This window comes from Sycon ciliatum, chromosome 8 (genome assembly GCF_964019385.1).
Source record: "Sycon ciliatum chromosome 8, ocSycCili1.1, whole genome shotgun sequence".
Classification (NCBI taxonomy): domain Eukaryota; kingdom Metazoa; phylum Porifera; class Calcarea; order Leucosolenida; family Sycettidae; genus Sycon; species Sycon ciliatum.
The window spans coordinates 30,242,971-30,254,953 of NC_088650.1; the positions used below are offsets into that span (position 1 = coordinate 30,242,971).

General features: G+C 48.5%; 2 protein-coding genes across 2 annotated transcripts in view; one reads left to right on the forward strand and one right to left on the reverse strand.

Annotated features, from left to right (window-relative positions):
* The window catches only part of LOC135822671 (sorting nexin-13-like), a 28,085-nt gene extending 26,436 nt beyond the window's left edge, over positions 1–1,649 (forward strand). Inside the window, exons 28-29 of the mRNA XM_065335479.1 lie at positions 22–73; positions 713–1,649. Coding sequence (XP_065191551.1) covers positions 22–73; positions 713–881 — 221 coding nt within the window. The 3' untranslated portion in view covers positions 882–1,649. The remainder of the gene's footprint in view (positions 1–21; positions 74–712) is intronic.
* A 594-nt stretch (positions 1,650–2,243) lies between these two features.
* On the reverse strand, positions 2,244–11,817 carry LOC135822679 (fibrous sheath CABYR-binding protein-like). The gene is made up of 6 exons (XM_065335496.1): positions 11,571–11,817; positions 10,695–11,349; positions 6,077–6,221; positions 4,988–5,084; positions 3,632–3,714; positions 2,244–2,748 (listed from the first exon to the last, which is right to left on the reverse strand). The coding sequence occupies exons 2-5, from the start codon at positions 11,218–11,220 to the stop codon at positions 3,664–3,666; spliced, it is 819 nt and encodes a 272-aa protein (XP_065191568.1). The 5' UTR covers positions 11,221–11,349; positions 11,571–11,817; the 3' UTR covers positions 2,244–2,748; positions 3,632–3,663.
* Between the last annotated feature and the right edge of the window lie 166 nt (positions 11,818–11,983).

Genomic DNA, 11,983 nt, shown 5'->3' on the forward strand with positions numbered 1-11,983 from the left:
GAATTTGATTGGACAATGCAGACGAGCTGAAACGGTTTATTGGCACGAAGGCTACTGAAGAAGGCATCCTTCGGTGAGCTAACATCATAATTATGTCAACCGCTTACTGGTGTTGCATCACTGTATGTCAATATTTATTTCGTGCTGTAAGTCAACAAATATTCGGCGCATATTTATTTTCGGCCTGGTTATGTTTGGCCGAAATTTTGTTTGCAAGGTTCAGTGTAACAGTTTATAATGGCGGCAGCAGTACAAGCCGAAACTTTGATGCGGCCGAATGGGGTTTTAGCCCTGGGAGGCCGAAATTTGAATGGGGCGAAAATTTGTAGACTTGCGGTAGATGCCATGTGGTGTAGCCGATGGCCTAAAAAAGCGCTCGACGCTGTGTAACCCCATTGCCCTGCATATCTATGCTGATATTCGAAGTACAGGCCGCAATGTGTCTGAAACGCCAACACTCCTCTGCTATCCAGTAGTAGGTGTTGTGAGAGAAGTAGTTCATGCCGATTGACAGGCCCATCGGAAACAGTTCTAGATTTAGTGGCCAGGCCATGTCCCACGAGCCTGGCCTGGTGAGACCGGACCGCCCTGTGTTTGATCTGTGCCAACGAGCCCACTCCGGCCAACGAGCCCACTCCGGCCATCATAGTCTCACCATTTCTTCTGCTTGTGCTTCCTTGTGATTTCTCTTGCATGCTTGATTGTCGTCCAGGGTGTTTGATATGTTCCAGTACCGCCGTCTCAACAAGCGACTCTTCTACTTGATCATGGAAGCATTCCTGGAGACCCTGTTCCGAGGTAACTCTCTGCCTCAGATCTTCAAACACCTGCACTCTGCACGACCACACAGCTCTTCTAGAGGGCCAACAGCTACAGGTTAGGGCCTTTCTCTCACTCACACTCTCTCACTCTCTCTCTTCTCCCCTGCTCTCTCTCTCTCTCTCATTTACTCACTCGCTCTCCTTCTCTCCCTTCCTAGAACCATGGAATTCCCATTCTCTGTTTTAGCGTGTTTGCTGAAGAAGTGGATGGTCTCCTCTCCCATGCTGTGCTGTATGTTATTTTATTCTAGTTTAGAGCATACCTGCCAAAGAATCCACATAGCTGACGTTAAAATGGACACACCTTTTTTAAACTGTAAGAAAATGGTAATTTATATTGTATTTTTAGGGGAAATATTTAAGCCGAGTGTGCTGGTCACATGGTGATTGTGTAGTAGTCTTGTATCCTTGTGTCCTGTCCGTGCCCTAAATGTGCTGCCGGGCACCTTGATTGTAGCGTAGTAGATATTTCTACGTGGCTTGTGTTGTTGTTTCCCACCCATAGCTCTGTTTTTTTTATGTGTTTTATATGTTTCTACTGACCTATATTCTAGATTGAGTTGATTATTCAGCCGCTACGTTTGTGTGCATATTTTATTCGGCCCACTTCGCAAACACGTATCCACGTGCGCACAAGTACACTACTTTCATTTTTTGGGACCTTTCGCTCCAAACATTCACACCGTTTCTGTCACCACCGGCCACAATCATTCTCGGAGTCTGTTCCGTCACAGCATTTTCCAATTCTGGACACTCATTATCGGACGTTGTTTTTAAATTTTATATTTTGCTGCCTTGCAACAGCGTATTGCACGCAGTCAACGTCAATTTCAATATGTATGGTTAGCGACTGGTGTAAGTATAATAACGACGTCAGTAGTAGTGTGTGTGTAGTTGAAAACCTTGGGCACCTCTATGTAGCCTAGGCAGCTATGTAGACTCAAAACTAGTGTGGTAATGTAGTGGGGGCCTCGTAGCGTTGAGATCCAGGAGTGATTGGAGTTCACATGGCACCAATGCATACACACTGGTGCCAGCTGAAATCCAACCCTTGGAAGCTTGTCAAACTGAGATCCAGGGTTGGATTGAACCTGCCACCAGTGTAGTGGTGTATGCATCGGTGTCAGCAGAAATCCAATCCCTGGAAGCTTGTCAAGCTGAGATCCAGGGCTTTGGATTTCACCAGGGGCCACCAAACATCTGCAACGAATTGGATGGGGTTCGGCCCTCTCCTGATCCAACCGGGGGACATTGGACACGGCAGCAGCAGTTGAGAGCAGTTCAAGAAAGGCCTCTCCTGATCCAACCGGGGGACATTGGACACGGCAGCAGCAGTTGAGAGCAGTTCAAGAAAGGCCATCATGCATACATGCATGTGCATGTAGGGATTACGCATGTACAATCATTATCAAAAATATTCAATACGATCGCTACTGCTAATCTATCATTTCCAGACAAAACAAATACCTGGGGCTTTCCTGCATCGATTTCACGCAGTTCGGAATGAAGTACGGAATTATAGGGAAGCAACGGGGAAATGAAGGACTGCCCGAAAAGAAACTGATCAAAGATGAAAATGAAATGAGAGAAGAGCGAGGCCGTCTTGAAATCCAGATTCATGATTCCTGAAGCAAATTATTTTTATAGTGATTTGGGATTTTTTGACGCAGGGATAGCGCCATTCTTACCCGACAGGCCAATGGTTTACTATGCAATGTACTCAGTGGCAAGGGAAAATCGTTGCTAAGTAATGAGGAAATCTAATTTCTCCATCGGCTGTCAACGCTAATAGGGTACGAGGAACGGGACCACCACCACCACCACCGCCGCCGCTACCGCCCTTCCGAAGGGAAGTGATGCCCAGCGTGTGACCATGGAGCTGGTGCTGCAGCATCGGCGAGCAGTGGAGAACTCCTCATTCAATGCACTGCAGACAGACCAGCATGCGCAGTGCACAAGCGAGTGCATATACACATGTGAGCACACACATGCACGCGCGCGCACACACACACACGCATGCACAAACACACATACACACATGCACACACACACGCACACAATCATCATGTACCATGTAGACGCCCGTCGTAAGAGAAGCACCCAAAAATCTGCGAATGCACTGGATGTGCGTCCACAGATTTTCTCTCATAGCAACGATAGCGAACAAGATCTGAATGAGGGCTCTCAGGCAGATCAAGACTAGCGCCAGATGACGTATATACTCATACACGGTCTGGAGGGCTTGATGGCTGAATCATGCCTGAGCTCCCAGCCCGAGGGCTGGGAGCGAGGGCATGATTCAGCCAGCAAGCCCGACAGACCGTGTATGATTGGATTTCTTACTTGACCCATGCGCACGCACGGAACGTAGCCTACTCAAACATTGAAACAAGCCAAAGACTAGCAGTGCACAGTTCGGCGAAAAGTCACTCTGCACTAGTCACAGCCAGAACACACGAAGTAACAAGAGTCAAGAAGACAAGCGACATTCCTTTCCACATGCACTTCCACTTCTTTCTTCAAAATCCGCGCCTTGTCACATTATTGGCTACATCTCGTTGCCACTTGACCACGGGCATGATTGTCAATCATACCTGAAGTGACGTCAGTGTTGCCAAGGGCAGCGGGCATGATGGCTGAATCATGCCCGCGGCGGGAAAGGTGGTGATTAGACAATTCCTAGGATATGGTCACGTGTCATGTAAGAAAGTCTAATCCACACGCGCCCACGCACACATACACACGCACGCACACAGGGTTATGCTGCTTGATCCGGCCACAGCACATTCCAGACCCGTATCACTTCTTACCTTGCTGATTCCTAAGACAATGTGCAGCTCTCTCATTCCACAGTGAGAATGTTGTTGGTCTGGCCATTTTCCTCACCCGACGGCTGCAGGAGATAGTGCAAACAAACCGCCGACAATAACACCATAGCAAAGGGTGAACTATGACCGCAGACATTGACATGGTCACACAAACGCACACACACACACACACACACACACACACACACACACACACACACACACACACACACACATGCCATCAACCATCTGATCCCACACCGTGCATCCTGCCTGAAGGGCGAGAACAAAAGCAAAACCATTGAACATCTTCGGATGTTTAGAAATAAGCTGCGCTGCCTAGCTTACACTCAACACCACCATAAGCAATAAACTGCCAAAGTGCCGGCATCTAAATGCCTCACGCGTAGATAATGTCACCAACGGTGTGAAGCCGTGCCAAGAATATCTTCCCCGAGGCAAGTACCGGTTGTGCTAACAACTTTGGTAGGTTTCCAAAAAGAGAAAATTGACTCTCGACAGCAGCACTACTCTAAACACTCCGCTATGTCCTGTCAGTCACATGCCTCTAGACCTCCAAGTGCAGTCAGTGCTAGCGGTACTGGCCCTGGGTAACGCCACATCCCAGTGCAGGAGCGAATGAGGCTGAGTCTGGCGTGCTTCGGGCACACGTGGACATGTTTAACCGTTGCACAGCATACAGCGTTCGACAACTTAACTCAGAATTGTGTTATTGCCTGCGCACAGTCCCAGCACAACTTGTCAGCAACCCTTTTTCCAAGTTGTCAAACACGACAGCACAGCCGCAGATGTAATACGCCATGACCAGTAAAGTGCCCAACAGCCGGCATGGTTTCTTGGTATGTCCTCCTTTTTAACATGTTCAACAGCAGCAGCATGAAATCAAAGCAACATATTATAGTGTGACGCTGAGCCCTCCTTCAATTAATTCTAGCCGGCCCGTTTCTAAATTGATCGCACCACTCTACACAGCATGGTGTTATCATAAAAGACCGCGTAACATTCCCTATCGGATACATTGCATGCACTTAGACCCTTGCATAGGACGTTAGTACAGTGGTCCCTCTATAATCCGGCACCATTTGTGCCACAGAGGACATTTTGGCTACTGAAAATTGTGCTCGTTTATCAAGGGTGCTGGTTTATAAAGTGCTGGATTAGAGAGGGACGATTGTAGATCAATGTACTGGTACATGTAATAAATGTACAGAGAAACAATAGAAGAAATAACAGTACATGATCTACACGCCTATAGTGTATGGCTGTAGGCTGTGGGCACAGAAAGCCATGGTTGCATGTTTGCTGCTGCCATCACATGCAGCAGTGCCTCCTCCTCACCTTGTCCTCATCGACTTTCCAGTCACCATCCACGACGAACTTGTATGTGTACTTCTCGCCGGACTCCACCTTGACTACGTAGGAGAAAGCGTCATCACTGCACACACACACACACACACACACACACACATACACACACACATAAACACACACACACACACACACACACACACACACACACACCAGCAGCAGCACAGCACAGCACAGCACACCAGACCAATAGAAGTTGAACAAAGGCAGAGAGCAGCGAGGTAGGGATTGCAATAACCTCGAGACCATGCGCTTAGTAGCAGACTAGGGGAGCGGCATACAGTTGCTGTCCATGACCTCTATGAGGTCCCCCTTTTGGAGCTGTGTCTGTGCGGACCGTGCGCGGATTGCGCAGGGTGCACCATGACACGCATGTGCACGATTTACTATAAAAATGTACACATTCTTGTCTTTCTTCTTGGCTCTTTCCTGAAACTCTCCTCTGGAAGTAAAGTCAAATGCGTTCTGTCCTGAGGTGTGGGACGATTGTGTGAACGTGTACGTGAGAGATCGGCGAAGCCCATCGTCGGGAATAAAAAAAACCAATGATACAGCTGATACCTGCGACCTACAAAGAATATCCCGGATCAGGGATAGACCAGCTGGTGATAATAGTCACTGGTTTGAGGGAAAGACGCAAAAGGTAATAGTCTTCATTTAAAAATAACGTTAAACAAAACAGGGCAATGACAGCACCTGAGGTGGTCAGCAGACAGTGATCCATGATAGAAGTACAAAGGTCGTATCACGAAACCAGCAGTGAATATATCTAGTTTGTATCCAGTCATAATAAAACACACCCGCAGTCAGTACAATGCATATCCTATGATGTAGTAAACTACGAAAGCAGCCAGTGTATCGCTACCGTATTTTCCGGAGTATAGTGCGCACTTTAGATGTGCTATTTTAGGCCCTAAATCGCAGGTGCGCACTATGCTCCGAATATGAAATGCATGTACTTCAATGAAGATTGAAGTGCGCACCCCCAATGAAGATTGGGGGTGCGCGTTATACAAAGGTGCGCACTATACTCCGAAAAATACGGTACTCCTCACTCACCCCTTCTCCATGTCGTGCTGCACCCAGTCATCCCAGCTACCAGCAACCTTGACCTCATCGCCGCCGTGTGTCCAGGTCAGAGTAACGTCAGTGTCCTCATTGGCCTCCTCCGGCGGGTCAATCTCCTTGGATGGCATAGCACCATCTGTAGACCCAGCAGCAACACAGCACACAGCAGCACAGTCAATGTCAAATGTCATGCAAAGCCCGGTCACGAGGTAATGCAACACATGCACGTGCATACACACACACACACGCGCGCGCGCACCCACACACACATACACACACATGTACACACACATGCATGCAGATGCACGCACACATACACACATGCACATACACACACATACAAAACACACACACATACACACAACCACACACACACAAACACACACCATGTACCATGTACCACGTATACGCCCGTCGCAAGAGAAGTACGCAAATCTGCAAATGCACTGGATGTGCACCCACAGATTTTCTCTTTATAGCAACGATAGCGGATCTGATTCTGATTGAAACAGATCAAGACAAGCGCCAGATAACTGCACACACACACACACACACACACACACACACACACACACACACACACACACACACACACATGCATACAGTCATACGTGTAACACCAGACAAGATAGACGACACTCACAGCTGCGTGTATGTGTGAGCTGACAAGATATGAAAGTACAAATATGGACATGAAGTATAAAAAGTTATCAAAAACCAGATAAGAAACTATAATGGGTGGGGTATGGACATATTATAATACAGGTCACACTGGCAACACGGACGGAGGTAGATAACACGGATGCGCACGGATAACACGAATGTACACAGAGATAACACAAAGGTACACCGAGATAACACAAATGTACACAGAGATAACACAAATGTACACAGAGATATTTAAACACAAATGTACACAGAGATAACACAAATGTACACAGATAACACGAATATACACGGATAAGCACAGACAAAACGGTTGGATACATGAAAGAAGATAACACTCAGCCACACATGCAGCACCAACACATGCAAGCAGCAGCCCTCTCACAACAGCAATAGTACGGCAGCCCGGGTACATCGCAACACGCCAAGATGTCCGCAGTACATCCACGACTACGCTATGGTACCAAATACTACCAATGCCAATGACTGGCACTATGTCCAACACATGGACATGGATATACAGTAAAACCTGTCATGGCGACCACTCGTATACGGCGACCACCTGTCCTAGAAGACCACTGCAGCCAGGACCAAGGTATGCTATGTCCATTCAAATGACCCTGGATAAGGAGACCACCTGGTAAGAGAGACCACATTTTGAAGGTCCCCTGAGCGGTCGTCTTACACAGGTTTCACTGTAGTTAGCACAAGCAACTACAGCAGACGACAAACACCAGGACAAGGCAGAAACCAGAGCTTAACATGCGCCGTGGGCAGATGAGATGTCGCAGGCAATAGTTTCGCACACACCTACAGGCCCCCACAGGTGCGGTGACCCAGGATTACTGATGATGATGACCAGCAGTGGATGCAGCCCGGCTCTGCGCAATGTCTACACATTAGCTAGGAGGACGCAATGTCAACAGGTTGTGAATTCTAAGTAGTGCAAATGCTTGACTAGCAAAACACACATGGTGTACCATACAGCCACATGTACACTGACGTACACTGGCCCATGTCCACACCATTGCATTCCAATCACGTTGTACATAGCAGCTACAGCCACAGCTACAGTACATGTACTTCTAATGCAAAACACATTCCCACACAATCGGTCAAGGAAACACACACCACCATTCACACACACCCTGTACAAGTAGCACATATGGGGCCCCTACATTGCCAGGGTAACAAAGGAAATGAACCCGTTGCCATGGCAGCACCAGTGGTGGTGCTAAGTGGTTGACCCGGCTGCAGGGAGGTGAGGCGGAAAAGGGCACTTGAAAACACAATAGCACGCATGGCACTTGTTCATGCCTACAGCAGCGGCAGCCGGGAGCGTCACACATGCATGGCACATGCTAAGGTGCTACATGAACCAATGCACTAACGTCCACTGGATAGGCAGCTATAGCAAAACCACCAGCAGCAGCAGCAATACGAGTAGAGTCTTAAAGAGTAGTACTAGTAGTAGTAGTGCAGCCAGGCACTGAGGACCCATACCCAGTCAGACACACAGTCAGCCATTGATCACATGGTCAGTACCAGTCCTAGGCTACATGTATACAGCTACACCTCACACACTTCCCAGTACATCCTGTGGACTGAGAGCTAGAGACACCCACCTGCCACTACCCTGAACCCACCTGATCTCTCATTGGCTACAACCATGGAAACGGTACTGTAAAAACCTGGATCATGTGATCAGCTTGCTACTGAAACCCAAGGTCCAGTTTTAAGTGCACACCACTGGCACTGAGCAACATGTGTACCCCTAAAAAGAACCATTGCAGGTCAGGCTGTGTCTTGCGTGACCTAACCAGTTTATGAGCACTGGCATAGAGCCCAGCTCAGGTCAAGCCATGCATCTACTGCCTCATGACTTTGCTGTGTGTGCTGCCAATGGCAATGGGCCCTGCAAAGTGCTATTAAATTAAACGAGTCATAGTATTCTGTGCTGGCAACTCCAGGTCAATGCCACACTACCCCATCATTCCCAGAATACATGCCCTCACAATCACCGCCTGCCTCAGCCTCCCTCCCGTCTGCTATCAGTGTTATCAGTGGACTCTCTCTCAGTTATCCAGGTTCACAGTTCCGCTCCATTTGGAAAGATCATTCCAGCCGGCTGTGAACTGTGGGTCAGGTAGGGCCTTGGTCTTAGGCGGTAAACAAGTCACAAAAGCACTTGACAAGTGCACACTGCAGGTTTGAATCATAGGGCATTGCATGATTGGGCCTAACTGGAGTGCCCTCTAGTAGTTCAAATCTGCACCAGTCTCTGGGCCCTTTGCTGGCTTTTGAAGCATTCATGCCCAGAACGGCAGGCAAGTGAAGTGTGCAGCAATTACTACATGCACAATGGCCAATGCTCAGCCACAAACTGGTTTTGCCCTGCCAGGCCTGTACTGTCACGCAAGCAACAGCAACAGCAACAGCAACAGCACGCACCAAACCCCCATGATTTTCAGGCAAAGGCAAATGGGAGTCCAGTGTAGTGCCCATCACCAATGCAAAACAAACCAAGCTCCGCAAGAGGCAATATGTCCTAGGCTAGGGACACATAATGGACTTGCTATTTACCCTCTTTTGCTGTCAATACTTTTACTAGAGATTCAGAAATAGGGTTGGTGGCCAGGCTGGCTAGCTAGCTGTTGATGAGTTCTGACATTTTGCGCAGGTATGGAGCTGGCATACTGTGCATGTGACCATTATCGACTAGGCCTTGTTGCAAACTATGGTCTAGCTTCTCCACTCCAGCGCCCATTCATTTCGTACTGCACGCAGCTGCGCGGAATGCGATCAGGCACGGAGGTCAACTCCGCCAGAAACACGTCCGCTCTTGTCATTTTTCTAGTGCTGTCACTAGTGCACTGGTCACGCTGTGCGCGTTTTTCATTTCTTTTTCCTCGACCATCGCTGCAACCTTTCCAAATCCGCATGGAAAAGGATCAGATACGACGAACAAGAGGGCAACGGATACTACTACAGTCGACCTACCCTTATAACGATAACCTCTATAACGATATTACCCTTATAACGATATTTTTCTGTCAAACCAAATCACTCCATTGACTTTTGTATACAACACCTTACCTCTATAACAATATTGCTATAACGATATTACCCCTATAACGATATAAAATGGGCTGACCAATCGACATTTTCCATTTTATAACAATATTTAGCAGGGATTATGTAGAGTTCACTATCCAGGTAGGGCAAGCTTCACTTGATAAGTCACTGGGACATGACAAAATGCAATGGGGGCACCAGTGGGCACCTTGCTATGTACATAATGTGCATGTACGACAGGTTTTGATGCTATGAAGAGCGTAAAAAAATGAACAAAATCCATGTATTATGACGTATGTGTATGAAATGAACCAGTTACCCCTATAACAATATTACCCTTATAACAATATTTCTTGGTCTGACGCAAATATCGTTATAAGGGTAGGTCGACTGTAGTCACGATGCGAACCTTATTGCCATATTGGGAATAGACGAAAGAAAAGGCAACTGCTCAGCCAACAATCCAAACTTGAATACTAGCAATACCATACCATAGACCTGCGCGTGACATAACTCATCAAACGTAAAAAATACTTCCCACTGGCTACTGTCACAGCTTGTACAGTGGTTACATTCAGAACGCTATCTCGTGGACACACACGCGCGCACGCACACACGCACACAAATAAAAAGAAGAGAAAACCTTGATTAGCCAGCTGTGGCCAGCCAGCATTAGAGACCATTCAAACGATTAGTCACATTAGAGGATTAGACTGCAGCGGCCAAGCGCTACACAATCTTTGAAACTAGAATACTGGAAATGAAAAAATGAAAGATAATACAACACATCAAACAACAATAATACGACCAACAACGACGACGACGAAGGCCACAGTTTGCGAAAACTCTAGGCCAAGAAATACCTAACCTGTGGCGTCCTCTTCTCCTTCTTCTGCTGCCGGGGCATCCTCAGCTGCTGGTGCCTCCTCGGCTGCTGGTGCCTCCTCGGCTGCTGGTGCCTCTTCGGCTGCTGGTGCCTCTTCGGCTGCTGGTGCCTCCTCGGCTGCTGGTGCCTCCTCGGCAGCAGCAGTTTCGGGCTCTTCTGGCGCAGGCTCTTCACTAGCAGGGGCAGGAGTTTCTTCTGCTGCTGGTTCTGGCTCCGCTACTGGTTCTTCGGGGGCAGCGTCGGTCTCCTTCGGTTCACTAGTTGCAGCTTCTCCAGAGCCTTCTTCTGCTTTCGTCGACTCTTCAGCTGCTGCTGCTGCTGGCTCGTCGTCAGGCTTTTTCTCATCACTGGCTGCCTCGGCTGCTGCGGGCGGATCAGACGTGGCAGCACCCTCGCTGGCAGTGGCAGCTCCCTCCGGAGCGGGGGCCGCAGCAGCCTCTCCTTCTGCTGCCTCTTTCGGCTGCTCTGCTGCTCCGTCCTTCTTCTTCTTGCTACCTGAGTTACCCATGCTTGTTGCTATTCGCTGATATTGGTTGAGCGTGCGTCAGAATAGCTAGCCCTCAATGGGGGTGATCCACGCGAACGCAGAAGACGACGACGAGCAAGGGTCCAAAACGACCAGCAGGCGCTCACTCAACTGCAGGCAGAGGGCAAGAACAAGAGCAGAAGCAGCAGGATTAGCAGCAGCACAGCATAGAGCCTGAGCTGAGGAGTCACACTCCGCACAGGCCAGCCCAGGCAGATCAACGGCACTTGGCCCAGCACAGCACTGCATGCATTGACTGCGCGAGCAGCATGAGCAGCAGCCGCAGCGAGAAGCGACGCAGCCGGGCGCGACTGGCAACCACTGTTACCTACTTCAGCCTGATTGAAGCCAGCGAAGGGAAGTCCGTGAGCTTGCGCAAAGCACTTGAAAATAGTTGAACGCGGAGAAGAGGCCGGACAGCAAGGACCAGGGTGAAACGAAGATTGAAAAAATGACACAAACTCAGCCTTGAGAGTTGAGGACGACGAAACCCTCAAAAGTATGATGATCGATGGGCAAATAAGAGTCTTCCAAAATATTCCAGTACAGTCATGTACATGTACTGTATGTAGTTATTTTCTCGTTTTCATGATCAGGGGAGGAGCATGCTGTCACGCAAGACTGGTCAAGTAAGTAAGTAACTTAGTCTGGGGCTTCACTTGGAAGCAGGGAGTCGTCAAATCCTATTTTTTGACGACTCCCTGCTTGGAAGGACCTACCTAGGCCTTGGCGATCGTGCGATGGA

What these genes read in the sequence shown, in the direction of transcription:
- LOC135822679 (XM_065335496.1), bottom strand. Translation starts at nt 11,220, where the DNA reads ATGGGTAACTCAGGTAGCAAGAAGAAGAAGGACGGAGCAGCAGAGCAG. An exon ending in AGGAGAAGAGGACGCCACAG is followed by an intron (nt 6,222 to 10,694) that starts GTTAGGTATTTC and finishes CTGGGTCTACAG; the next exon opens with ATGGTGCTATGCCATCCAAG. An exon ending in CAGCACGACATGGAGAAGGG is followed by an intron (nt 5,085 to 6,076) that starts GTGAGTGAGGAG and finishes GTGTGTGTGCAG; the next exon opens with TGATGACGCTTTCTCCTACG.